Source organism: Bos indicus x Bos taurus, chromosome 3, assembly GCF_003369695.1.
Source record: "Bos indicus x Bos taurus breed Angus x Brahman F1 hybrid chromosome 3, Bos_hybrid_MaternalHap_v2.0, whole genome shotgun sequence".
NCBI classification, from domain to species: domain Eukaryota; kingdom Metazoa; phylum Chordata; class Mammalia; order Artiodactyla; family Bovidae; genus Bos; species Bos indicus x Bos taurus.
This window is the reverse complement of record NC_040078.1, coordinates 15,811,823-15,837,962: the sequence shown is the minus strand read 5'-3', so window position 1 is coordinate 15,837,962 and position 26,140 is coordinate 15,811,823. Positions and strand designations below refer to the sequence as shown.

Here is a 26,140-nt window from a genome sequence, read left to right as displayed (position 1 = left end):
TTTCATTTTATTGGCTATTTGTATTTCTTTCTTTGTGGCTGTGTTTTTATTTTTAGCTTTTTTTTTTTTTTTAACTGAGAAGATGAGTTTTTCTGATTGGTAACTAGGATTGCTTTGCACAATAGAAATATTTACCTCTTGCATGTTTGCTGCCAATATTTTTCCTAGTGTAACATTTGCCTTTTAAATAAGTTTATTTTTTTTGAAGAACAGAAATCCAAAATTGTATGTATAATGTAATCAGATACTCCAGTGTTTTCCTTCACATTTCTTTTCTTCTAAGATTTTATGCTTAACAATTCTCTCCCATCTCAGGATTGATTGAATATTCACTTTGTTTTCTGGAGTTTGTTCATGGTTTCTTTTTGTATCTGACTCTTTGATCCACCTGGAATTTATTTTGGTGAGAGGTGGGATTCTAATTTGATTTTTAATCTAAGCATCCAATCCTTCCATTAACATGTATGGTATAATATATTGCTTCCTAATTGGTTTTTTCCCTCAAATATTTTCTCACATACTAGGATTTATTTTTAAGGTTTCCCTTAGGTTTCATTGATCTGTCATTACTGATTTTTCAGCAATGCCAAAGAGACTTAATTATCTTAGTTTTATAATACATTTTATTAATGATATCTGGTGGAGAAGGTCTTTCTCAAAGGTCTTTGCTTTCAAAAAAAGTTAAAGCTATTCTCTTTTATTTGTTAAATTATCCTCAGAATCAGTAGGTATTCTGCTTTAAAATTTATATTTTTGTGTTTTCTTTTTTTCTTGATTAGACTTGCTAAACATTGATCCCTTTGAGATTTACTAATTCTGTTTTTAAATTAATTAATTCCTGTCTTTGTTATAAAACTGATTCGTTCTCCTGAGCCTTTTTGTTCTCCTAATGAATTCAATTTATTTTCATGCTTCTTTTTCTCAGTGTAAAACTTTAAGGATATTTTTCATCTGAGCACAACTTTGGGTACATCCTGAGTTTTGATTTACAGAGTTGTAATTTTTAAAATAGTCTTCAATGGTAGTTTTGAATAATTCTCCTTTGAACAAGTTGTAATTGAGGAGATTGCTTTCAAAATCCCGCTACCCCAAAGTTTCCTTTTAGTTGAAGTTTTATGGTCTTGAAGTTAGAGAATGTGCCTGAAATTTTTTTTCTGATGTTTTGAAATGTGTGGCCAAGAAGTTGATCGATTTTTGTAAATGTATTCAATGGATGCTTTAAAAATGTATTATTTGTTTATAGGCTACAAAGTTCAAAATTTATCAGTCAATTAAAATATTAAAAACTCAGATTCTCTATTCATAAAAAGTTTACAGTATTACTGTGTATAATGCATTTATCCAGATTAAATGGTTCCTTTGGACCATTTAATGATTTGGGCTTTGAATTCAACTTGGTTTAAAATGAAGATTTCTATTCAATTGCCCTTTGGTTTGTACTCACCTAATACATCTTTGCTATTCATTTATTTTTCTGGACCTTTCTATTTAAGGTACCTCTTTTGTAAACAGCATAACATTAAGTTCTGCTTTTAAATCCTATCTAGTAAGCGACACTGTCTTCTAATTGGGGAGGTAAATTCAATTCTGTTGATTGTGACACATTTTAAGTTTGGTTTCCTCTCATCTTTTTTCATGCTTTCTGCTTTTCAGTTTTTCCTTCCTGGTTCCTTTATTTTTCTGTCTCTGATGATGTTTGTGTTTCTCATCCAGGAATGTGGAAAATGCACCTTCTCCGGGTAGGAAAAAGCGAGATTTTCAGACAGGAGGTTGGGGGGGTCTCAGGTCTACAGACCCCTTGTTCCATGACCCAAGGCACATTGCAAAACCGTAACTTCCCTGTGCCTCAATTTCCTCCCATGCAGGATGAAGATAACAACAGTCCCCATGCCTCATGGAGCTGTGGTCTGGATGAAGCGAAACAATACCCGGCTGACACTATTGTTATCATCATTAGACTTATAAAATTCTACCTGTGGTTACCTTTAGCTTTAAAAATGATTTAAACTATATTTCTCTAATTATTAAAATTGAGAGATAAGGCTTTTAAAATTCTGTTCTACTTAAGATGATGAATTTAGCATGTATTTATTAATCCTCTCTAGACTTCCCTCACCTTTTTAATCTGTGGGTTAGCAACCTTCTCACTATGATTGAATTATTTTATTGCATACATTTACTCTTTCCAGAATCTACTCTTTCTTTGACATCAGACTTTGGTTGCACGGTCATGTTTAAATGCAGTCGGGATCACATGTTTACCTGGCTTCAGATATGTCCTCCTGTCTTTCTTTCATACTGTTCCATTGTTAAGATCCTAAATATGATTCACCCCAGGTCAACTAATATCCAAGCTCCCCGCAAAATGTAGGTTGTAACCGTCTAAGCCCACAAAACTCCAAGAATGACCCTTGTGTTCCCTCATGTAAATGACACTAAGGCCCCAACGTCTCCTAGAATTTAGGGTTCCTAAGGAAAAGTCTGCTCTGTGTTGCCAATGTACACCTCGGATCGCTTAACCTTGCTGTTGTTCAGTCGCTAAGTTGTGTCCGACTCTTTGGGACCTCATCGACTACAGCACACCAGACTTCCCTGTCCTTGACTATCTCCTGGACTTTCCTCAAGTTCATGTCCATTGAGTCGGTGGTGCTACCCAACTATCTCATCCTCTGTCGTCCCCTTCTCCTGCCCTCAATCTTTCCCAGCATCAGGGTCTTTTCCACTGAATCAGTTCTTTGCATCAGGTGGCCAAAGTATTGGAACTTCAGCTTCAGCATCAGTCCCTCCAATGAATATTCAGGGTTGATTTCCTTATGTTTAACCCTACGATTCAGTAAATTTTCCAGAAAAAAAATTTTTTCCCCTATTCTAGCTGGAAAACAGGAACGTTTTTGATCTGACTAATCTTAACCTCCTCACCACCCCTCTGGCCAGCCAATTCTGGAAAAGTTTTCTTCATGTATGTCCTTGATTATTCTTTTATCTAATTTATTATGGTTTCTTCCTCCAAAATAACTCGAGTGCTAGGATTCAGCCTTGACTCTGCAGCTTCTAATTCTGTCCTGTTCACCCTCTTCTCTCATCTCTTTGTTCTTGTCTTCTACATTCAGAGAGAACCTTTAACTTTGTCCTTCACATTCTGCATTAAAAAAAAAAAAAACTCAGCGGCCTGATGTAGATTTTCTTTTTGCTAAAACAGTTGTCCTTCTCTGTGAACTCTAGGCTTATGTGAACTCGATAAATTTTCATTTCCTGTCTGCCCACTCTTCTCTATGATGATCACCTTCTTGCAGGCTATAAGGGATACCCAAGAATCTTCAAATGTTGCTTTTTGTTCCTCATAAGCAGTCTTTTGCATCTTGAGAATTATTTTCCTCTTTCTTAATGCTGCAGATTTGCTTCAAAGGCCTCCTATAGATTCCCCTTCCCTTCTCCCTTCCCTTCTCCCTACCTTCCTTCCCCTCCTTACTCCTCCCCACTCCACTGCCCATTGCCAGGAATCCAACTTTGAATGAGGAGTGATCTATCCAGACTTGGCACCAGCAGCAGGATGGCCCCGGGCTGCTCCTCTACCCTAAAGGAGGCTGATTTCCCCTTTCTCCAGCTAGAGGGCAGGGTTTTGGGTCTAGCAAGCTTCGTCCAATATGACAGATAATTTCCTATCCTTACTAACTAGTCTTCTCACTCTCCAAACCAGTGGTTTGCAACGTCTAAATCATGGACCCCTGATAGTGCAATTTTTCTGAGCATTACCCTCCCTCTTCTCTATGGATATTTATTATAAATTGTTCTATAGCTTGGAAGCCTCTTCTTATCTTCCTTGTGATGGGAGGGGTGGCTCTGTTTTAATGAGAGAAAGAATGGCCATTCATGGTATTTCTCCTGTTCTAGCAGCCAGGTCTCCAGAATTAAATTTCTCATAAAAATACCAATGTGCAGACATAGCTGGAAATTCACACCATCATCACCAAGGACCTGTGGATAGGCTGGAAGCCCTGAGATACTGACACAGCCTGGGGCCTCAGGAGAGAGGAGACCAAAGGGATTCCATCCAAGAGGCTAGGAGGTCATTTACAAAGCCTGGCTAGGGATCACAAGCCTCGGCTCACTCTGTCAGTGTCATGGGAGACCCTGTTGCTTCTCCTAGGAAGATAAGCACCCATATGTGAGCTGGTAGACTTCTTTTGGGGTGTGCCCCCTGAAAATGAAGCCCCCTGCCCCTCCTGGTGGCCTTTAGGCCTGGGGCCTCCGACGGTCTCTCCACCAGCTAGGCTGCTCGGCGTGTGACAGTGCTTAATGAGGAGGTTCCTCGGATGGGCTCTGGGAGGCCTGTGGGAGGCAGGCACACGGCCAGGAGAATCCCAGAGAATGCCGAGTGCCACAACTGTCAGGGCTCGGAACCCATGATGTAATGCCTCAGCGGGGTCCAGGGAAAACAAGCCTGCTGTTGACGCTGCCCTCCCAGCAACCAGGCACTGCCCTCCTGATAGCAGGCTGTTCTGGGTAATTACCAATTCCCTCTCCCTCCTTGGGAGGAGGAAATGTGAAAAACCTTTATTGTCACATAAAAGCCAACCCCAGCTATGAGAAATGTCTTTTCAAATGAGGCTTGCTGAGGAGGGATTTCCATAGCAACTTCAGAAGTGTATGTACACAGCTAGAGATGCACCCGGGCTGATGAAACCCACCTGGAATGTGAACAGCCCCGCTCGGGGTATCAGCAGAGGAGAGTTTTTTCGAGAACCTGTCACGCTGCTATGTGACCTTGGGCAAGTCCTTTACCCTCTCTGCTGTCTCAGGTGACAGAATTGTCATTCCATCAGGCTGAGAGCAATCAAGACCATCTTGCCCACACTGTCCTCCCACCCTGGTCGAGGCTCCGGGCCTCCACAGCAGCCCCTGCCTCCAGTTTCTGTCCAGTCTCTGGCTGACTAATTCCCGTCTCTGCCAGTCTTGCTTATTATTTGACATTGAGGAAAGACAATGCTCATTTGGGCTTGGTTCTAAAAGAAATTGCTTGGTCTTTGTAACAGCAGTGCTTTGCCTGATTAGGAAAAAATATACTTATTCGTGTTTGCTTTCACAGTTCCATAGGTCAGATGCCTAGGAAAGCCGCTGAGATGTGAGCGTGGAAGGTTTGCTGGGCCCGCGTTCAGGATCAAGGTGAGTGGGGCCTGGAGGACAGGGGAGGGGGAGAGGGTCCAGTATCCCGTGATCCCACAGGAGTCCGGAAACCAGGAAGGCCCTGCAGAGCTATCCTGCAGGGGATGGAGGGGCTGGGCCTTTAAACTCCTACACTGACAAGTTGCTGGATGCTTGCTGCCCTGGGCAGGAGGCCTGATCCTGGCTAAGGCAGCTCCCTTCATCCAGAGCAATTCTGCCATGGCCAACAACCCCAGCTGAGGGAATGAGAGCCTGGGTGGGGAGGGGACCCCTGGGTGGCCCGCCACAGCATCCACTACCTACACTCGGATAAGTTGGAAATTAACACGAAGGTGGCCCCGAGAACAGGGTGACAAAATGGTTAAGAGCACAGACATCGGAGGCAGGCCAAACAGCCAGACTGGGATGTAAGCATCAGTCTCAGTGGCTTTAAGGCACTCGGAGAGGGAACGTCGCCAGGAGAGTTTAGGCCACAGTTTCCTTGTAAGTGCAGCATTTGGCCTGGGCTGGTGAGACAAATATAAAGTTCAGAGTCAGAAGCAAGTTCAAATTCTGGCTCTGTGTGTCCTGGCTCCTCAGGCCAGTCACTTGACATCAGTTTCCTCCACTCTAAAATGAGGACAGCCACAGTGCACTCTCACAGGCCCCCTGTGAGGGCAAATGGAGCTGCCGGTGAATTAGTTCACACAGAACTGGCACAGGGAAACTGCCCAAGAAACAGGGGTGACAGCAACATGTGTTTTAATATACCTCATGTGAGATCTAAGCAGATGCCTCCTGGTCAAAGGGCCTTTTCACAAGAGAAGGGGAAACTTTAGGAGAACCTTTGATTTGCTCATTGCTCCTCTGTGCCTTTGCCTTGGGCTTCAGCTGGGCATGTCAGTCATCTCTGCAGACAGAGGCCCACGGGCTGATGGGGCCAGGTCAACCCAGTCCCAGCGTGGAGGCCATGGAGGGTCATTCAGCGCAACAGAGTACTTTGCAAGCTACACATTTTGAAGCAGGCTTACCTTCCAATAAAAAATCATCACCCATACTTCTGACAGGTTCAATAAACAATGGAACTCACTTGCTGGTACTTCGTTCCACATTTGCTCATCTGAGACAATGAGGTGATGATACACACCAAACAGGATCATTTTGAGAACATGGAAGATTTCAAACACCTTAAAGGGCTATGTAAATTCGATTATTATTGTTGCTGGAAGACTCAGCTTTGATCAATTACAAAGGAAAACAAGAAGAGCATAGGTCAACCTATAGCAGGCTTGTTCTAATTATTAAAAAGCAGCCACAAGATTCCCAAGAGTTATCAAGAGATCTCTGTTATTAATTGTTACTATCACTATTATGGTATACATTTCACATGTGTTATCTGGCTCCAACAACAAATCCTAAAAAGTTGGTATTATTAATTCCAGCTTGCAGATGAGAAACCTGAGGCCCAGAGAGGTAAAGTGACTGGCACCATATTGCTCAACTAACAGGACTTTGGGCTTGGAACCCAAACATATGTTTTCTGCAATGTAGAAAGAGTGTCTGCTTACCAGAGAAGGTTCATGAAGCCTGGCGAGGTATGGTCCTACTTAGAACAGATGTTATAATGTCAGCTGTTGAGTAATGATGGGGTTCTGAATACATGGGTATTGTGTGTCCTTCGGGCTTTATATGTAAGAAATGTGTCCCAGCTTGGTACTGGCTCTAAGAAACTGACCCTGCCGTATGGAGGGGTCCCTGTCCGGCTGTAGCAGAATGGGCTCTTTGTTTGACTGTGTGTCTGCTGACCAAACATCTGAAGGAACTGTCTGCATACAGAATATTTTCAAAATAGGTGGGAAATGTGGTTCAGTGCATACCTGAGATGTTTTTAGACCAACTCTCCTCCAGAATGCTCTTGCGTGTTTTCTCTGGTGCATGGAATATTCGATAATACAATTTTAAGTGATGATGAATGAAGGATGACTACAGGATCTGAGTAAATTACACAGGATGCATGACCAGCCCTCCCAGCGTACTAAAAATTACCTCTCTCAAGTGAATATAGATCTTCCCTTCTATCTCAAGTGATCCTTATTTTAAAATGAGGACACCGAGGCTCAGACATGTGAAGTGACTTGCTCAAGCTCTCATGGCTACATAGGGGCAGAATCCAGGTTTTTAACCTTCATGTTCAGACTCCACATACAAAATAAGAGAAAAATGAATGTCCAGAACCAGCTTGAAAGGGAGAGGAGCCAGAAAGGGCAGCTTGGCGATGGCTGTGGAAGGGGGTAGCCACAGACGAACCTTGAGCCTCAACGATGGCAGTTCTGAGGCGCTGGCATGATGCCCTAGAGCCCCCAATCTCTATTAGGCTACGACCCACTCCTCTCCTACCAGTCATTTCTGAGTCATGGCCCCGCCACCAGCCTCCTAAACAATGGTTCCCAAAGTACAGTTCATCAGTGCTGCTGCTGCTGCTGCTGCTGCTAAGTCGCTTCAGTCGTGTCCAACTCTGTGCGACCCCATGGACTGCAGCCTACCAGGCTCCTCCGTCCATGGGATTTTCCAGGCAAGAGACTGGAGTGGGTTGTGCAGTACTTCTTAAATGTCAAGGAGCATACAATCACAAGTGAATTTGTTAAAGTGAAAATTCTATTCAGTAGTTCTGGTGTGAGGCCTGAGATTCTTCTTTTTAACAAGTTGCCAGTGATGCTGATGGGTCTGTGGACCAAATTTTTGAGTAGTGAGGCATCAATAGTAATGTACAAGGAAAAGGACTTATGGGTGAATATGCTTGAGAAAATCTGGAGTTGACAAAATTAAACTAGTTTCATTACTGCAGGACTTCTCAGAGCCTTTAAAATGCTAGCGAGCATTCTTTAACTCCAAGAGGGAGAGTTAACACAGAAATTATAAAGTTATACGTGCAAAAGGGGTAACGATATACCCAGGATGCTTTGAGATATATTGGTTTACAAAGAACAAGAAATGAGGCAGATTATATATGCATTTTTCCCAGCTTACCTTGGTTCCAGTGTTTCAACGCTGCAGCTCATATTCAGCCCCAACTTGGTCCTCCCCTTTCCCATTTTCTCCTGAGGTGTGTGGGTAACATGCCTGCTTCTTCCATCAGACCACATACATCTGGGCCTCCCTGCCCCTCCCCCTGCCCTCATCCTAGCATAAGCAGTGTGCTGGGAGGCCCCAGGTGAGTGCAGAACTGGACCCACGGAATACCTTTCACAGACACGGACGGTCCAGGCAGCAATGATCCACAGTGAGATGCTGAACACTAGCAGCACAGTGCCTGGGCAGATGGTCATGAGGGTCTTCATGACGAAGCGCGTGTTGAAATTGATCTTGTTGAGGGCCCCAATGCTGCGGGACGAGGCGTCGGTGAAGAGCTTGCTATGCAGTAGCATGACGCGGGCGATCAGGTACAGGCGCAGGAACATGGGGATGGACAGGATGATGTCCACGTCGGCCTCCGCCCGTGAGGGCGTGTAGGAGAAGGCCAGGCGTGCCGTCCAGAAGAACTTGTACTCGCCAGGAATGGGGTGGATGGCACACACCAGCATCTCCAGGCTGATGTAGAGGATGCGCTCATAGGTCATGGCTATCCGCCAGTCATCTGCACCATTGTCAATCACGAAGAGCTGTGGGAGCAGAAAGCCTGTGAGCACAGCCTGGAGGAAAGCACACAGTGGGGGTGAAGGAGGACGGGGCAGCTGATGCACCCTGGGGAACCTCTTTGGAGACCTCGCTTGGGTGAAGACAGCCCTGGACGGGGAGTCAGGAGACCTGGCTAAGACACATCAATCTCTGGGCCTCTGTTTCTGTAAATTGCTCCCCAATGTTCCTTCCAGCTCTGAGGGGCCCCTAAACCAGCTGTGCCATGACTAAGAAGACGCACAGCTCACTATATTGAACACAGGTCCCTGGGCCCCTGCCAGGCCCTGAGCTGAGCCCTGAGGGGGATGTGGAGATGAAAAGGTTCTGTTTCCTCAGTGAGTGAACTCATGGGGGCTAGCACAGACTCCTCTCCCCACGGGGAGAACAGTGTCTGCTGGTGGCACACTGCTCTCAGTCGCTGCCGGGGTGTTAGTGCTGAGGGCCCTGGAGCCAAACTGCCTGGATCTGGATCCTGATCCCTACACTAACTAGCTCTGTGACCTCGACCCAGTTACTGAGCCTCTCTGTGCCTCAGTTCCCTCCTCTGGGGACAGTGAGAGTAATATCTGCTGCATAGAGGTGGCCATGAAGCTGCAATGGGCTAGTATATATGAAGTGTGGGGAATCCTGCCTAGCACCAGCTCTGTAAGTATTAGTTATTGCTATTTTTAGCATTATTAATCCATGGGGTCTCTTTCTGGAAATGAGGGTTGGGCTCAGGGATGTCTAAGCTCCCTTTCAGCCCGCACCTTCTTTCCACAACACTGAGATTCTCGCTGTCGTACCAGGGAAGACGGTCAAAGCAGCTGAAACAAGCCTTCACTGAGCGCCTGCTGTGCGCCCAGCCTGGGCTCAGCGCTGGTTCACACACCAGGAAAGCCCTGGCTTATTCTCAAGGAGGTCTCACTGTGGAGTTCCCCATGCAAGGGGGCCTCATGTCCTTCCCCTCCGTGGCCCCAGTCTCTGCTGCAAAATGAGAGGCTCTGAGATCCAGTTTGGACATTCGAAGGTCCTGATTCTTAGAGGGTGAGGCCTGAGACCAGGGGCCTGTGTTGGACATGGGGGCCTCCTGGACAGGCATGTACCTCAGTTCTGAGAAGTGATGGAAGTGTTTATGCCATGCCATGCCCTCTCTGTGCTGGGCCCTTGCCTCTCCAGCTTGCTCTGTCCTGGTTTGCCCATCACACAGCCCCACACATTGCCGGCTCCAGGGCCGCGCAGAGCAATTCTTCGCATGGCTGCTTGGGCTGGACCATAAGGTAGGGGGCAGGGGCAGGGTCCCCCAGCTTAGCACGAGCCCGGCTCCACATGCACTGGAATAGCCTGGCCAGAGGAGCAGCCCTCGTGGGAAAGATTCGTGGCCAGAAAGAAATTCAGCTGCCTTAGAAAGAAATGAATGTTGGGGCCAGGGTTGGGAGGCAGAAGTTTGATTTAACCTGGAAAAGTTTGATTTAACCTTCAGCATGATGGGAGTAACAGAGAGGTTGGGTCAGCGTGCTGGTCAAAGGCTGAGCTGAGACTTCCTCACCAACCCCCATCTCTTTGCTCCACTTCACAGGTTGTTTAGGGATGTAGAGGCCCTTTCCTCTGTCTGTCCTGCTGTTTCCTCTACAGCTGGAGCCAAAGGAGCCTTCTGCTGTCTTTTGTTGGTGGTGGTGGTGATTTTGTTAAAAACTGCTGTATTTTGAAGTTAGTCACCATGTACTTTTCTCTTCTTCCTTCACTGCCACCCTGACAGGCCATCCTAACAACCGAGGATGCAGGAAAGAAAACCGTGACACCCATGCCTGGGACCTCTGAGGGTAAAAAGGGCCCATCAAGGGATCTGTGACACAAATTCAAGGTGAATCAGTGTAGTCATATGACTTGGGTAAGGGGTCTCCTGGCTGCCCTGCATTTAGGTTCTGCCTGTGCCATCTTCCCTGCCACAAGGAGCAAGCACTGGGCTACTCAGCCGGCTGTGAAGAGGCAGGTGCAGCTGCAGGAGAGCTCACGGAGGGGAGGCAGCCTGTGCAAGATGCGCTCTCACCTTGCTGGACCATAATTTACCCTGCCTCCTGCCCTGGGATCTCATACAACTATGATGTGGAATAGAGGAGATAATGGGTATAAAAGGGCTTCATAAACTACAAAAGGTCATTCATTCATGCATTCAACAAACACACGCTGGAGGCCCTCTATCTGCTGGGGGCTGGGCATTCAAGATGCAGTGAAACAGCTCTGAGCATGGCTCCTGAGATGAGGCCATGGAGGGGAACTATTAACAGAAGGTACTATGGAAGCAAGGGGCTGAGGGGCCAACCTCAGCCCAGGCAGCTGTAATTGGAAAGGCATGATCTCTAAACGGGAGAGAGGACCAGCCCAGCACCAGCTGAGACTCCCCCTCCTTCCCCAGGGCAGCTGAGCTGGGGTTTTTCCAGACACAGGTTTCCACCATCAGTTAGGGGGACCTAGAGGCTGCTCAAAGGGTTCCCTCTGCTCCTAACTGCCACCGACAGGCTGAGCTATGGCAACGTGACTGCCTGGCCAAACTCTTCAAATACAAAATGAAAACCATCCGCCCTATAAGAAAGAACGGCATCAGGTTACTATAGTAACGGGGTTCACTCTGGGCAGAGTCGCAGGTTCCTTGGATTCCCTGATGAAGAATGAGAGTGTACGGCATGTTCAAGTGGCAGCAGGTCGGCAGTTCTGCCCGGCTTGATGAGAAGGGGCTGGCACCAGGGTGGTGTCCCCACCTGCCTCCCACATGACCTGCTTCTGCTACAGTTTCCTGGCACAAGGTTGGGGAGGGGGACAACATGCAGTAGTGGAGTTGGAGGCTGGTGAGCTGGACTGAAGTCTCACACATCCAGACACTAGCTGTGTGATCGTAGGCAAGCCCCTCACTTCTCTATGCCTATTTCCATTACTCTGTCATAAGACTATTAACCTTGACCCTGTCCATCTCTTGGGATTAGCATTAGGATCCAGTAATACAGATAATACAAGAGAACGTTCTTTACGAACTACAGTCGGCCATCGATATCCACAGATGAGGAATTGTGGATGCAGAGGGCTGAGGGTTCTATACCATTTTATATAAGGGACTTGGATTTTGGTGTCTACAGAGTTTACTGAGCTTGCTCCTCATATTTTGGTGTCCACAGAGTTTACTGGAACCAATCCCCTGTGGATATCAAGGGATACCTGTACTCTCAAAATGTGAGGGATTATTAATCCTTGTGAGGCACTGAGAGACAGTATGTATGGGGGCCCATGGGGATATAGTCCAGGCTGAAGACCAAGAGCCTCTGCTAGACAGGGCTCCAGTGCAGGGGTCTGTCAGTCAGCAGGGTGGGCAGTACAGCCCAGAAGATTCCTTTGCTGTCCCATAGGAGGACACCCTTGTTCCTGCTCCCATCTGACCCCTGGAACCACAGCTCTGTAAGTGTAGCCTCCCTCCTTTCAGACTCAAGCAGATAACAGTACCCTATCCTGCCACATCCTCACTCAGCATCCTGTTCATTCCTTACAAGTCACAAGTCTCAGTTACGTATTCATCTTTACTTGGAACCCTGAGTATTCATTGGAAGGACTAAAGCTGAAGCTCCAATACTTGGGCCACCTGATGCCAAGAGCCAACTCATTAGAAAAGACCCTCATGCTGGGAAAGATTGAGGGCAAAAGGAGAAGGGGGCGGCAGAGGATAAGATGGTTAGATAGCATCACAAACTTAATGGACAGGAATCTGAGCAAACTCCAAGAGACAGTGAAGGACAGGGGAGCCTAGAATGCTGTAGTGCATGGGGTTGCAAAAAGTTGGATGCAACTTAGCTATTGAACAACAGCTTGGTTTTTATCTATCTCTTTCCCACCTCTCCACCCACCGCCCAGAGCAGTGTTTCTTGATCTGTCTGCAAGAATCACTTGGAAAGCTTATTTAAAAGACCCACATTCTGGCCCACCCTAGACCAAGTAAATCTGAAACTCTAGGCATGAGGCTCTGGCATTGGGAATTTTCTTAAGTTTCCTTGGGTGATCCCAAAATGTAACCCGAATTGTGACCCAAAAAGGGATGGGGGGGTCATAGCTGCCTTGTTTGCTGTGGAATCTCTGGTGCCAGCCCAGCTCTTAGCACTATAGGTGTTGGGTAAATTCTTGTGTAGTGAATGAATAATTCCTGTTGGCTGTGTGACCCTGGATGATTAGACTCCTCCATCTTGGGTTTGATTTCCTCCTCTGAGGAATAGGTGGATAGGTTGGATGAGCCCTGAAGTGCCTTCCACTCTGAAGATCCCTTATTCTGTGCCCTGTTTTTTTAAAATTTATTATTTATTCTTGGCTGTGCTGGGTCGTCACACAGGCTTTTCCCTAGTTGCAGCACGTGAGGGCTACTCTCATTGTGGCGTGCAGGCTTATTGTGGTGGCTTCTCTTGTTTCAGGGCACAGGCTCTGGGCACACTGGCTGCAGTTAGTTGTGGCACGTGGGTTTTGTGGCTCTGCAGCGTGTGGAAAGCTTCCCAGGCGAGGGATCGAACCCGTGTCCCCTGCATTGGCAGGCAGACTCTTCACCACTGGACCACCAGGGAAGTCCTTCTGTGCTCTATTCAGAGCCCTTGTTCTATGCAGACCTCATGTGTGGTCTCGAGGCATGTGAGCTCCTTGGGGACAGGACTCATGCCTGGCTCATCTCAACTTTCTCCAAGGGCCAGGATGGTCCTGGTACAGTCAACAGAATTTTACTGAATAAAGAGGTGTGTGAGTGAATGACTATGTCACGTGAAGAAAAGGACAGGTGGACAGTGGCCCTTGTTAACCACCCAGAAAGGAAACTCATGTAGGAAACTCATTGCTAAGCCTGTGACTAATGGAGTACCTGACGAGTTATCCTATGCCATGAGAAGGACACCCTCCTATTCCCAGGGGGTGGTCCAATCTGGAATAAAGGGTCCCAGGTGATCTCCAAGCCTTAGAAAGTACTGGAGCAGTGCTGGCCCAGAGAGGGGAAGGTGACTCTGGCACAGGACTGTCCTCCCCTCTCGTTAGGTCTCAGTCACCCAGATCTAGTTCTAAAGTAGTCTGATGGTCGCCCTGATAAGTTCTGGAAGAGTTCTGATGTGACATGGACAGGATCTGGCATGGGGTGCCACGGGGCCCTGTGGGGAGCAGGGGAAAGTCTGCTCTGAGCTGTCACAGAGCAGAAGACTCAGCTCTGTGACAAACACTCTTCCTTCCTGACCTTGCCCAGGTTTCTCCTGAGTGGGGAAGGAATGCCACGTTCTCCAAACTGCTGAGTCTTACTGCCTCCTTAGCCTCCAACAGTGACTCCACTCCTTTGGGGTTTGGCCAGCCTGAAAACGGAATGCTTTGGTGCCAGGACCTGGGGTCATCTGCAAGTGCTGCTCTTACACCAGATACTATCCTGAACAAAGCTGGCTCCAGACTTGATCCTCTGCCACTTAACTGGTTCTAAGAGCCTGTGGGATTTTTCAGCCAGTTGGTGTAATTCCAAGAGCTATGGGAGGGAGATTTTATGTGACAGAGCAATTCCAAACTTGCCTTCAAGGAGCTTGTAATTAGAAAGGAGAACCAATTCAATTCAACTCACCTCAATCCAATAAAATAATTAGGAAGAACCAACTAGTACTTGAAATTTGCTAAGAGAACAGGTCTTAAGTGTTCTTTAAAAAAAAAAAAAAAGGTAACAATGTGAGGTAGTAGATGTTAATTAACTTGACTGTGGTAATCATTTCACAATGTATACCTATATCAAATCATCTCATTGTACACTTTAAATATATACAATTTTATTTGTCAGTTATACCTCAATCCTTTTAAGATTCTTTTTAGAATCAACTAGGTGAGAAAACTGTGGTGATATAAATATGAATCAGACATATTCCCATGAATCAGCTCATGATCTCAGTTAACTCCAGCATACAAGAGACACGATAAGGGACTGTCATGGAAAGCTTCTTGGGCAAGACAGGGATTTAGTAGTGCTTCGAAGGCCTGTATCAGACAAACCTGGTGTTGTGCTAACACAATACCACTGATTCCTCCCATTCCTTTCATCTGCTTCTTCGTGTGTGACTTTGCTTTGCTTTCCAGCAAGAAGTACAGTCCGTTTCTCAAGCCCTTGAATCTGAAGCTGGCCATTTGCCTTCCTTTGGCCAGCGGGGTCTTAGAGAATACGACACAGAATGTGACCTTTGAAGGAGGTCAGTGCAGCAGGGCTTGCTGTAATACTGGGCCCCACATTTCCTGTCACTCCAACCTATGCCAACACAGCTGCCAGACATAAGAGTGAGGCTTTCCTCGACAAGCTGCATGACAGAAGCTCACCCCAGGTGAGACCAGCAGAAGAACTACCATGCTGAGCCCTGCCCCGACTGCTGACCCACACCAACGTGAACTACATGATTATTAAGTCATTAATATGGGGTGTGCTTTGTCATGCAACAAAACCAATACATAAACAAATCTAACTCACGCCTTCACTTAACACACATGTTACACGTTGGGTGATGTGCCTGCCATGTCTAACATTTCCCTTTCAGCTTCTCAGGCCACAGCCCGTAGAAGGAACTTCCACTCCCACCCTCCCAGCCAGCATGGTTAATCAGACAGGGCTGGCCAGTCTATCTCAATAACTGGGCAACTGGATGAAGAGGGGATCATGATCAAAGGCCATGCCAGCTTCCCTGACCCCTACACCACATAGGGGACACATATTTCATATATCAAAGAAAACTCAAAGCATTTAAAAAATTAATTTGCAAGCATTTGAATTATTTTGCATGCAACATGTTTCTCATACGTGTGGAAGTCAACTGGTAGACTGAATCAAGGAACAAAAGCAAAACAGAATTTATCAGGTGTGGAAGAGAAAAACTGCAGGGACTCTTAGGAGCAGTGAATCTTCTTGGCAAATTTGGGGGGTAAATTGATCAGCTGGCAGCTACCAAAGAGGTCACTGTGGACATTCCATCCTTGAGTGGTCAATTAGAGGTTTCAAAGAAAACAGTCCAGTAATTGACGGGTTCTCCAGAACCTTTGAATTTAGCTGTGGCATGAGAGTGCTTAACAAGCTCTCTCTCTCTCTTCACCTTCCATCTGCATCCCCACCTCAGTTGGACCAGGTCTGCACACTTCCCTCACTGGAGTTTCTCACAGAGCAATCATATGATTCACTAGCTCCTCATGGGAGTCAACCCTGAAGGGCCATCTGGTCACCTCTGGAGAGGTCGGTTCACGTACAAGCTCTGGAGCCCATCGTGTGTTAGCTGCAGGGCTGGGAACAGGCTGTCTTGACGGGGAGACAAGGAGACTGTCCTGAAGCCCCCACTATCAACCTAACAGAGGAGACTGCATCAGGGAACCCGCCTTTTATTTTTTTAGTGTAAATACGTCTGGAATAGATTCACTGAATTTGCTCGTTTCCCCATTCTATTTTGAAAGACTTGAAGCCTTTCAAGTTATTTAAGCAATATCTTTTCTCAAAATGTTCTCAGCTGTTAGGGGAGATCCTGCTTAGACATTTTCGGACCGATCCAAAAAACTTTCATTCTTGTACAACTATCAGTTTTTTTTAATTAAAGGAGAGAAGATGGAAAAGGCCCTTTGTGTTCTCTACTGTTTTCTCTGTGGGAGAAAAACTCCAGGGAAAATTTCCATGATTTAAAAAATATATATGCAGGAAAAAAGCAAGAGGAAAAAAATTAAAGATTTTCTTAAAAACCAGTAATAATATATATGTATTTTTTCCAAACTCCCTGGAGCATATATTCTGCATGTACACCATTACTATGGAGGTTTCCATGGAAACGACATCAAAAGTCCTGTAATACCTAATTAGGTTTCCCCAAGGACAAGAACTGATTGCCAGTGATGAAATGAACGCCTGGGTTTGCAGTAATGGTTAACATAAATTTAGTGGCTGAAGAAAAGGAGGAAGGAAAAGAAGGGAAGGTAGAAAAGAAGTCAGCAAGTGAGGGGCCTGTCACAAAAGTCCATCATTCTACCACCAAGACTCTCAGAGGGTCAGGGTCCATGCTCACCAGCTCTGTGTCTTTCTAAGAAGAAACCTTCTCCCTCAGAAGCTGCTGTGACTTACTGGCTCATGTGTAATGTCCTTTGGTGACTCTATGGCCTGGCCAGGGTTCTCCTGCGTATCCCTGGAAGAGTTCACCGTTGGCCTCCTGCAGTGGGCATGAGACCCCACAGGGACTTTTGAGCCTTTTTCTTCTTTTTTTGGTAATTATACTTGTCTTTTGTAAATCTTTATTTATTCGGCTGTACTGGGTCCTAGTTGAGGCACACAGGATCTTGTGTCACGTGGGATCTTTTGTTGTGGTGCACTGAAGAATCCACCTGCAATGTGGGAGATCCTGGTTCGATTCCTGGGTCAGAAAGATCCCCTGGAAAAGGGATAGGCTACCCACTCTAGTGTTTTTGGACTTTCCTGGTGGCTCAGACAGTAAAGAATCCGCCTGCAATGCAGGAGACCTGGGTTCAATCCCTGGGTTGGGAAGATCCCCTGGAGAAGGGAACAACTACCCACTCCAGTATTGTGGCCTGGAGAATCCCATGGACAGAGGAGCCTGGCGGGCTACAGTTCATGTGGTTGCAAAGAGTCAGACACGACTGAATGACTTTCACTTTTCACTTCACAGACTCTCTAATTGTGGCGCACAGGCTTACTTTCTCTACCACATGTGGAATCTTAGGCTTCCCAGGTGGGTCTAGTGGTAAAGAATCAGCCTGCAAGGCAGGAGACACAGAAGACGTGGGTCAGGAAGATTCCCTGGAGGAGGGCATGGTAACCCACTCCAGTATTCTTGCCTGGAGAATCCTATGGACAGAGGAGCCTGACAGGCTATAATCCATACAGTCACAAAGAGTTGGATGTGACTGAAGCGACTCAGCATGCATGCATGTGGGATCTTGGTTCCCCAACCAGGGACCGAACTTGCATCCCCTGCATGCAAGGTGGATTCTTAACCACTAAGCCACCAGAGAAGTCCCCTATAAGCCCTTTCTTATCCCCATTTCTTAGACAGTGAAAGCCAAATTATAGCGTTTGAGAAAGCCAGTGTTTTTCACTCACATAACAAGAATTGTTAACAAGAATGGTACCTGACCATAGCACCCCTGGGGATAGAGTGTTCTGCCACCGACCATCTGTGCATGGGCAAGGCCCTTTCCCTCTCTGGTCCTCAAATTCTTCATCTGTAACATGAAGGGTTGGATCCAATTTGTGGTTTCCCCTCTTCTCCTAGCTGTGGAGCTGCTTTTTTCTAATAAGATTTTTCATAAAAGCCCAATATGGGAAACAGATAAACTCACAACTCTTCTGGCTGAAAGGGTAGGAAAGAGCATTCAAAGCCAACTCATTCACCTCTTCCTCCACCTAGCTCTGTGTGGTGGCCCACACCCCTCCATAGAACACTTCAGTTGGAAAACCTTTGGCTGGACCAGTTGGCCTCCAGTTACAATGAGGAATAACGTGTGATACTGGATATCAAGGTGCTTTGGGTCTACTGCAAGAGATGATAGATGCACAGGCATGGAATTTTCCCCAGATCCACTGAGTTGTTTCAGTCTTCTTTCATCCAGTCAGCTTGGGCCGCCATAATAAAGTGCCACAGACTGGATGGCTTAAGCAACAGAACTGTCCATTTCTCATAGTTCTGGGGGCCGGAAGTCTGAGATCCAAGTAGTCAGCATAGCTGGGTTCTGGTGAGGGCTCTCTTCCTGGCTTGTAGACAGTCTCCTTCTCATTGTGTTCTCACATGGCAGAGAGAGTGTGTGCAAGAGAGAGATCTCCTTCTTATAAGGCCACAGTCCTATATGATCAGGCTACTGTTATTCCTCCTGAAGACCCTTTCCCCAAATATAGTTACATTGGGGGTTACGGCTTCAACATATGCATTTTGGGGGGACACAATTCAGTTCACAGTAGTGTCCTCATGTGTCCAAATTACCCTAAAGCCCAACCACAGGACAAGTCAAGTGATTTTGCACACACTACCTCATTGCAACTTCACGATCTTTCTGTAAAGAAGTAATATCATGCCCATTTTACAGATGGAGAGACTAACCCGGTAAGGTTAAATCAACTGCCCAGGGCCCTGCATTCCATGTGCCTTTCACCTGCCCATCCACCAAGCAGGACCCTCTGTGTTGGGGACTAGCAGTTTGGGCTTTAGTTGATTTTATTCTAAAGAAAACTCAGGCTCACTGTTTGAAATAGTCATTTCTCATAAGAACCTTCACTGACCACAGGATCAATACACAATGAAAACAGGCTAGGTCTGCACCACCTTGGGAAACCCACACTGTGATTAGCAGTCCACACTGGTCTCTGTGGAAGTAAGACAATTGTGTTCATTTCCTGGCAGCCAGTCCTGAGCCCAGCAGGGAGAGCAGAGCGTGCTGAGCAGCAGCTGCCGCTGACCACTCCCCCCTGAAGCAGGAACAGTCATGAGACTTCCCAATACAACACTATGCAAAGTTCAATGCCATGGGGTTTGTGCCACCAGCAGCATCAGACCCTCCCCCTTCCCCCCTACCCAAAGAGACATCTGACCTTGATCATGGGTCCTGTAGGAATGAAGGGACCGACCAGGAGGTGACTCAGTGCCTACAGGGGTCACTATGTGCAGGATGGAACTGAAAAATTCAGCAGAAGCCAGGAGTGTGGCATCAAAGGAGCTGGTAAGAGAAATGAAAGTTCCCAAGAATCCCCAGAGACCTGTGGAGAAACACTGGTCCCCTCCTTGTTTGGGGTGGGAGTTCATGTCCAATTCAATTAGAAGCAGTAAGGACAAGATGACCCTAGATAATGCTTGGGTTAGATTGACCATGGCCTACCCCATCCATCCTCCACCCTACTACCAGAGCAAATGGTTTAAAATGCAAACCAAAGTGTGTTATTTCTCTTCTTGGAGTCTTTCAATGGCTCCCCAGAGTATTCAGAATCAAGTTCAACCTCCCAGTTGTACTTGGCAAAAGGGCCCTTCCCCACATGGTCCCAGGTGTTGCCCCCCAAAAACCCAGCATCTCATTCCAGCCAAACCAAGTTACTCATGATCTTCAAACTTCTGTTCCTGGAAGTTCTGTACAAGCTGTTCCTTCTTCTCAACCTCTTCACTAGGGAGCTCCTTCTCATTCTTTTTAAAATATAACTTAAAAAAATATTTATTTGGCTGCACCGGGTCTTAGTTGCCACACGTGGGATCTCCAATCTTCACTGTGACCCGTGCAGGAGCTTTTTTTTTTTTAGTTGCAGCATGTGGAGTCTTCAGTCGTGGAATGCGAACTGTTAGTTACAGCATGTGGGATCTAGTTCCCTGACCAGGGATAGAACCCAGGCCCCTGGTATTGGGAGCACAGAGTCTTCACTGGATCGCCAAAGAACTCCTTCCTTCTCATTCTCAAAAGCCCAGATCAAGCATCTCTCTTTTCCACACATCTTAGCTGGCCTCTTCCCAACCCCAGGCAGCGTTAGGTGCATCCCTTGGGAATCTCCCAGTCCATGTGCCCTATGCCATCACAGAACCAGTTCTCAAATAGCATCTGGGAAGGATGGTCAGAAGGTCTGGCATGCTAGCCCCAATTTCAGGGGAGGTGGAGAGAGGCAGGGTGGCCATCTCCGTCGACAACCATAATACCAGACATCAGATCTTGCAGCCTCATTGTGTACCAGGCCCTATGCTGTATGTTTTACAGGCACGATCTCACTCAGATCATGCCTGAGTCTTTGTTAGGGCTCTGGGATAGGTATTACTATTCCGATTACACAGAAAGGGAAATTGAGGCTAAAAGAGATTAACTAATTTGTTGAAGGCCAAACAGTTAATAGGGGCTTCCTGGGTGATTCAGTGGGTAAAGAATCTGCCTGCAATGTAGGAGACACAGGAGATGTGGGTTCACTCTCTGGGTGGGGAAGATCCCCTGGAGGAGAGCATGGCAACCCACTCAGTATTCTTGCCTGGAAATCCCCCAGCAAGAGGACCAAGGAGCCCAGGGTGGTTCAGTGGGTAAAGAATCTGCCTGCAATGTAGGAGACACAGGAGATGTGGGTTCGCTCTCTGGGTGGGGAAGATCCCCTGGAGGAGAGCATGGCAACCCACTCAGTATTCTTGCCTGGAAATCCCCCGGCAAGAGGACCAAGGAGCCCAGGGTGGTTCAGTGGGTAAAGAATCTGCCTGCAATGTAGGAGACACAGGAGATGTGGGTTCGCTCTCTGGGTGGGGAAGATCCCCTGGAGGAGAGCATGGCAACCCACTCAGTATTCTTGCCTGGAAATCCCCCGGCAAGAGGACCGAGGAGCCCAGCAGGCTACAGTCCATAGGGTCTGCAAAGAGTTGGATACAACCTAAGCAACTGAGCATGCACGCATACAGTTAATAAAGAGCATGCATACATAGGCTCTAGAGCCAGGAAGACAGGTTCCAAAGGCTGTAATCTTAACCACTATATCCTGGTTCTGGGCTATGTGAGGGGGGCCAGCCCCAGGTACTTGCCCACTCAGACCAGGCTGGAGGGTATTTCTGGGTCTCTACCTGCCTTAGCAGATTGGGGAGTTAGAAGGTTTCTGAATATCTGCTAAGTCTGGGGTAAGAAGAATCGTTTTCTCAACAGGAAGTTTCTGATAAGTTTCCATTTCGTTTTGACACATGAATCGATCCTGCTGAATGTTTTCGGGGTAACGGCATGATCACTGGGGCTGCCAGACCCAGCTCCATTGTAACACAAACTTGTTTACCACTGGGGATTAAACTCTCTAACCCTGGCCCAGAGGGCGTTTTTGAAACTAAAAATGAAGAGGTTTCTGAATCTTTCAACCACCTGGGGTGCAGAAGAACCAGGTCAGGACCAGGTGTTAGTGGTGGGTGGGGAGTGCTTGTTTTCCCCAACAGACAAAAATACCCTTCAGCTCATCTCCAAAATCAACTGAAATGTCCACCCTCACAGGAGCTTTCCCAGTCTCCCCACAGAGAGGCAGGCTGCTGCAAACAGCAACTGCAGTCCCTCAGAGCTTCTGACTTGCTGGCTTGGTCCAAAGTACTTTTCTTTACGTTAACCCTCTTTGTCTTCACAACAGCCCCATGAGAAAAGTCTGAGACTTCCCCACTGGTCCAGTGGTTAAGAATCTGCCTGCCAATGCAGGAGACATGGCTTCGATCCCTGGTCCTAGAAGATTTCACTTGCTGTGGGGCATCTACTGAAACCAGCATGCCTAGAGCCTGTGCTTTGCGATCAGAGAAGCCACTGCAGTAAGGCCATGCACCGCAACTAGAGAGTAGCCCCAGCTCACTGCAAGCAGAGAAAGCCCGAGCACAGCAACAAAGACCCAGGGCCACCATAAATAAATAAGAAAGTCCTACTATCTTCCCTGGTTTACAGATGAGCCAACTTCCCCAAGACCACAATATCAAGTGAGTGGTAGTGGCAGGATTTGAACCCAGAGCCCACAGTGTCTTCTGTTAATCCTCTAGCCCTCCCGGCGAGCTGCATCACAGATGCTCTGGTCTATCTGCCTGTCTACACTGCACTTATCCCGACACATGGCTCTTTGAGGACAGACTGTCTTCTTGGGCACTGCGCCACCCCCGGGCCACGCACAGAGCTCAGGAGATGCAGGCTGTCCAAATGAAAGTGTGATTGGGGGCAAATACTCTGAAAGTGTGACAAGTTAAGGTTTCAAAGCTCTTATCAGTGTGATGGTAAAGAAAACCATTTTCACTGCCCACCATTTCTATAATTCTCCCATGGTAAAATAGTCTTTTGCAACATATGTGCAAGATAGAGAAACTAAAGAATATTTATAAGAAAACTGCTAATAAGAACTGCTATTAGACCTACTAATAATTAAAAACCAAACCTGGAAACGGCCTGAGTACACAACAGAGAAACAGCTGAATGAATTATTATACTCACACTGTGGAACATTATGTAGCTGTTTTTTTTTTTTTTTAATGAAGTAGATCTATTTGTATGGACTTAGAAAACATTTGTGATATTAAGTCAAAAGAGAAAATTGCAGCATAATGGGTGAATGTGATTCCTCTTTTTAAAAAAAAAAAGCGAACACCAACATATGAAAACAAAAATCCCCCTATATTCTATTCTTTTATACATATTGATATATTTTTGTATATGGAGACACACACGAAAACATGGTAAAAGCCCACTAATTAATTGCCTAATTGTTAACGCCAGCACCTCCGACGAGGTAAGGGGGTGGGAGTCAGGGAAACTATTGATCTTTTTTCCCTTTAATAATTATAACATTCTTCTGTGTTAAAACAAGCTTTGGTAATTTTGAAAACCCAATAAAGTGTTTTCTTAAAAAGAACTGGCCTGGGGGAAGCCACTAGCTGAGCCTAGTAGGGATGTTTTAAGCATGGCCATTCTTGGAGGGACAACAATCCCTGAGCCTTGGCTGCTTTGTAATTTTCCGCATAGAGCTTCGAGGCCCCTAGGAACCTCCCACCCTACTAGGACACTGTGAACAAGACCTACTGAACAGTGTTAATACAAGGCCAATTTCATTACCTGTTCCATAGCTCTTCTGACTAAACCACCCTGTGAAAAATATTTCTCATGTACAAAAATTAGCAAAGGCACTTATCTCAAGGCCCACCTGTTAGGCACGTTAACATTGCAGGCCTTGAAAGCCTTGTTAGTCAGCAGCCTGCCCTGAGCGCCCACCGTGGGCAGAGGCCCGGGCTTCCTGTGAGAAGAAGTGGCCCTCCGCCCACAATTCATAGCGTAAATTGAGCTACACTGTTTTTCCTCCACTTATGGCGGGTAGGGGCCATGGGTGACTGCTCGTGGCAGAGTCACTGGGGATGTGCCCACAGGGTGCCAGGTGCAGAGATGGGCCCCCTGGGTTACAGCACAGATTAGGATGCAAGTGTCTGCCCAGCTGGGAGCTCAGAAGTCACCAGACATCACCAAGGACAAGGCTATGGAGGGGCTCAGCTTGGTGACGGGAGCAGAGGAAGAGCCCTACCTGCAGCTCAGACCTTGTGACACTGCCATGTCGGTGCCCACACCTGTCGCCCTGTACCTAGACTCCCGCTGGCTCCTGCTCCAGGCCACCCCAAAGAGAGGGCATAGCCCATGCCTCCTCTGGTCACACCGCATCCCACGGAGACAGGAACCCACAGATGCCAAGTGCCCCATCTACCCCCACCTTGTCAACCACACTTCAGATGTCCAGGCATCTGAATTCTCTCTCTGAGCTGGCTTCTAGGGCCCCCACTGCCTCTTTCCCCATCTGCCCTCTGGCAGGCAGGCCACAGCTGCTTATAGATGTGGCCTGAGGCCTGAGAGGTAGCCAAGGGGCAGTTGAGAGTGGGGTGGGATGGAGCCTGGACCTGAGTGCTAAGGTGTCTACATGAGTCCTTAGGGTACTGATGAGTCCAGGGAGTAGGGGGAGGGGACATGCTAGGGATGGGGTGCTAGGTGAATGGGTGCCCCCATTCAAGGCTAGCCCCAGGCCCTGAAAGTGACAGGAGTGGGTCTGTCTGTAATACTTTCTGACATCTGGTGTATGTCTGTACAGCTACAGCAGCACCTATATTTTCTAGATTGTTCTGAGGTCAGGCAAATAGGACCTGATACTCCATCTCAGGTTGTCTGTCCTCCGCTCTCTCACCTTCTATGGCAGCCCCAGGCTTCTAGACTTGATCTGAAATGAGTTCTGTAAGACCCTAGTTCTGTAGGAAGTGCCATGAAAAGGGGTCCAGTGGCCCATGTTTGGGAAATGCCTCATGGAGATTCACTGGGTTCATCTGAATATTAAATGTTCAAGAATTTCCAAAGAAAAGAAAGCCAGTCAGCCTTGAAATGCTGTTTCTCCAACTTATTTGACCAGCTATTAGAGGAACAACTATTAATGCTTCAAGGAAGACAGTGGGTGGGGCCGTCACTATAGCAGAGAACTCTCGTTCACCCTGCAGGCATCCATGCTGTCCGTGAACCAAAACGGCTGACGGTCTTTCCGAAAGGCACCACACACTCCCTGGTTTTCTTCAATGGGCTCTGCAGAGCACACCAAACCCGCCAAACCGGTGTCAGTCGGCACTGTCAGATGACCTGTCAGCCAGGGGCACCTACAGGCTTTGTAGGTATTTTATTTAACAAATGCATGTACGTTACTTACCAGGCTCCAAGCACTGTTCTCAATGCTATACAGTATTGACTTCCTTTAGCCTCATAACAACCCTATGTGGTGAGCCCTATTATTATCCCCATGCAAAGATGAGGAAGTTGAGGCCTGATGAGATTAAGTTGAGGAGGGAAGTAGATGGGCTCCAGGCTAGACATTTACAACTGGCCTCCTGTTCACACTTCCGGGGGCGAGAAAAAGATGGGCTCCAGGCTGGACATTTACTACCAGCCCCCTGTCTACATTTCCTGAGGCAAGAGACAGATGGGCTCCGGGCTACATATTTATGACCAGACTGCTGTCTACATTTTGAGATCTGCACTTCGATATAAGAAACAACAACAGGAATAGGGTGGATAACCGGACACTGGACACTTTTATGGCAGGAACAGAGAAGGGCTAAACTCTGTTAAGAGATCAAGAGGTCACATATTTCCCATCCTTAGGGCAAGGGAGACACTATACATGCACAAATAGATTTCACAGGGTCAAAAAGGCAGGGCATGCCAAACCATAGTAAGTCTTGCCACTGTCCCTCCCAGATGCCATTGGAATGAAACCCATCTTGATGGAGGGGTGTGTGTACACCTAGGGAGTATCCTGAGCCAGAGTAGCCACGGGGTCAACAGAAGACCATTGGCCAAGGAGAAGACAAAGACCTGGAAGACTGTCCCTTATAAAGGATTTAAACTTCCCAAAGGGGTGACTCTCATGACTCTCTCTTTGAGTTCCCTCATGGTCTTTCTGTATATACTCTGCTTTCCTAATATAGGCTTTTCTTTCCCCTATACATTCTTCTTGTCTTATTCTTCCTTTCAAGGTAGACAAGGACTGGGGATTTAGATTCTAGTCAACAGCCCCCATGGTCTAGAAGACAGAATTCCTTGTTGCTACCCAGGTGACAGGAGTTCAATTTCCTCCCAGGGAACTAAGGTTTTGCAAGCTACCATCCGAAATCAAAGAGATCAGCCTAAGGTCACATAGCTGGGAAATGGTGAAGCTTGGAGGGACTCACACAGTCTGGCTCCAGAGTCCATACATACTAGTTTTTATTGCCACTGTAACAAATTACCACAAAGTTAGTGACTTTAAAACAACACAAATTTATTCTCTTCCGGTTCTGGAAGCCAGAAGTCTGAAATCAGTCTCAGTGGA

At 46.9% G+C, this 26,140-nt stretch overlaps 1 protein-coding gene across 5 annotated transcripts in view; it reads right to left on the bottom strand.

Annotated features, from left to right (window-relative positions):
- Window positions 1–26,140, bottom strand: part of KCNN3 (potassium calcium-activated channel subfamily N member 3) — a 174,955-nt gene that overhangs the window by 64,710 nt on the left and 84,105 nt on the right. For all 5 annotated transcript variants that reach the window (XM_027531923.1, XM_027531904.1, XM_027531915.1 and 2 more), the window contains one exon: window positions 8,383–8,801. In XM_027531923.1, the coding sequence (XP_027387724.1) occupies window positions 8,383–8,801 (419 nt within the window). The remainder of the gene's footprint in view (window positions 1–8,382; window positions 8,802–26,140) is intronic.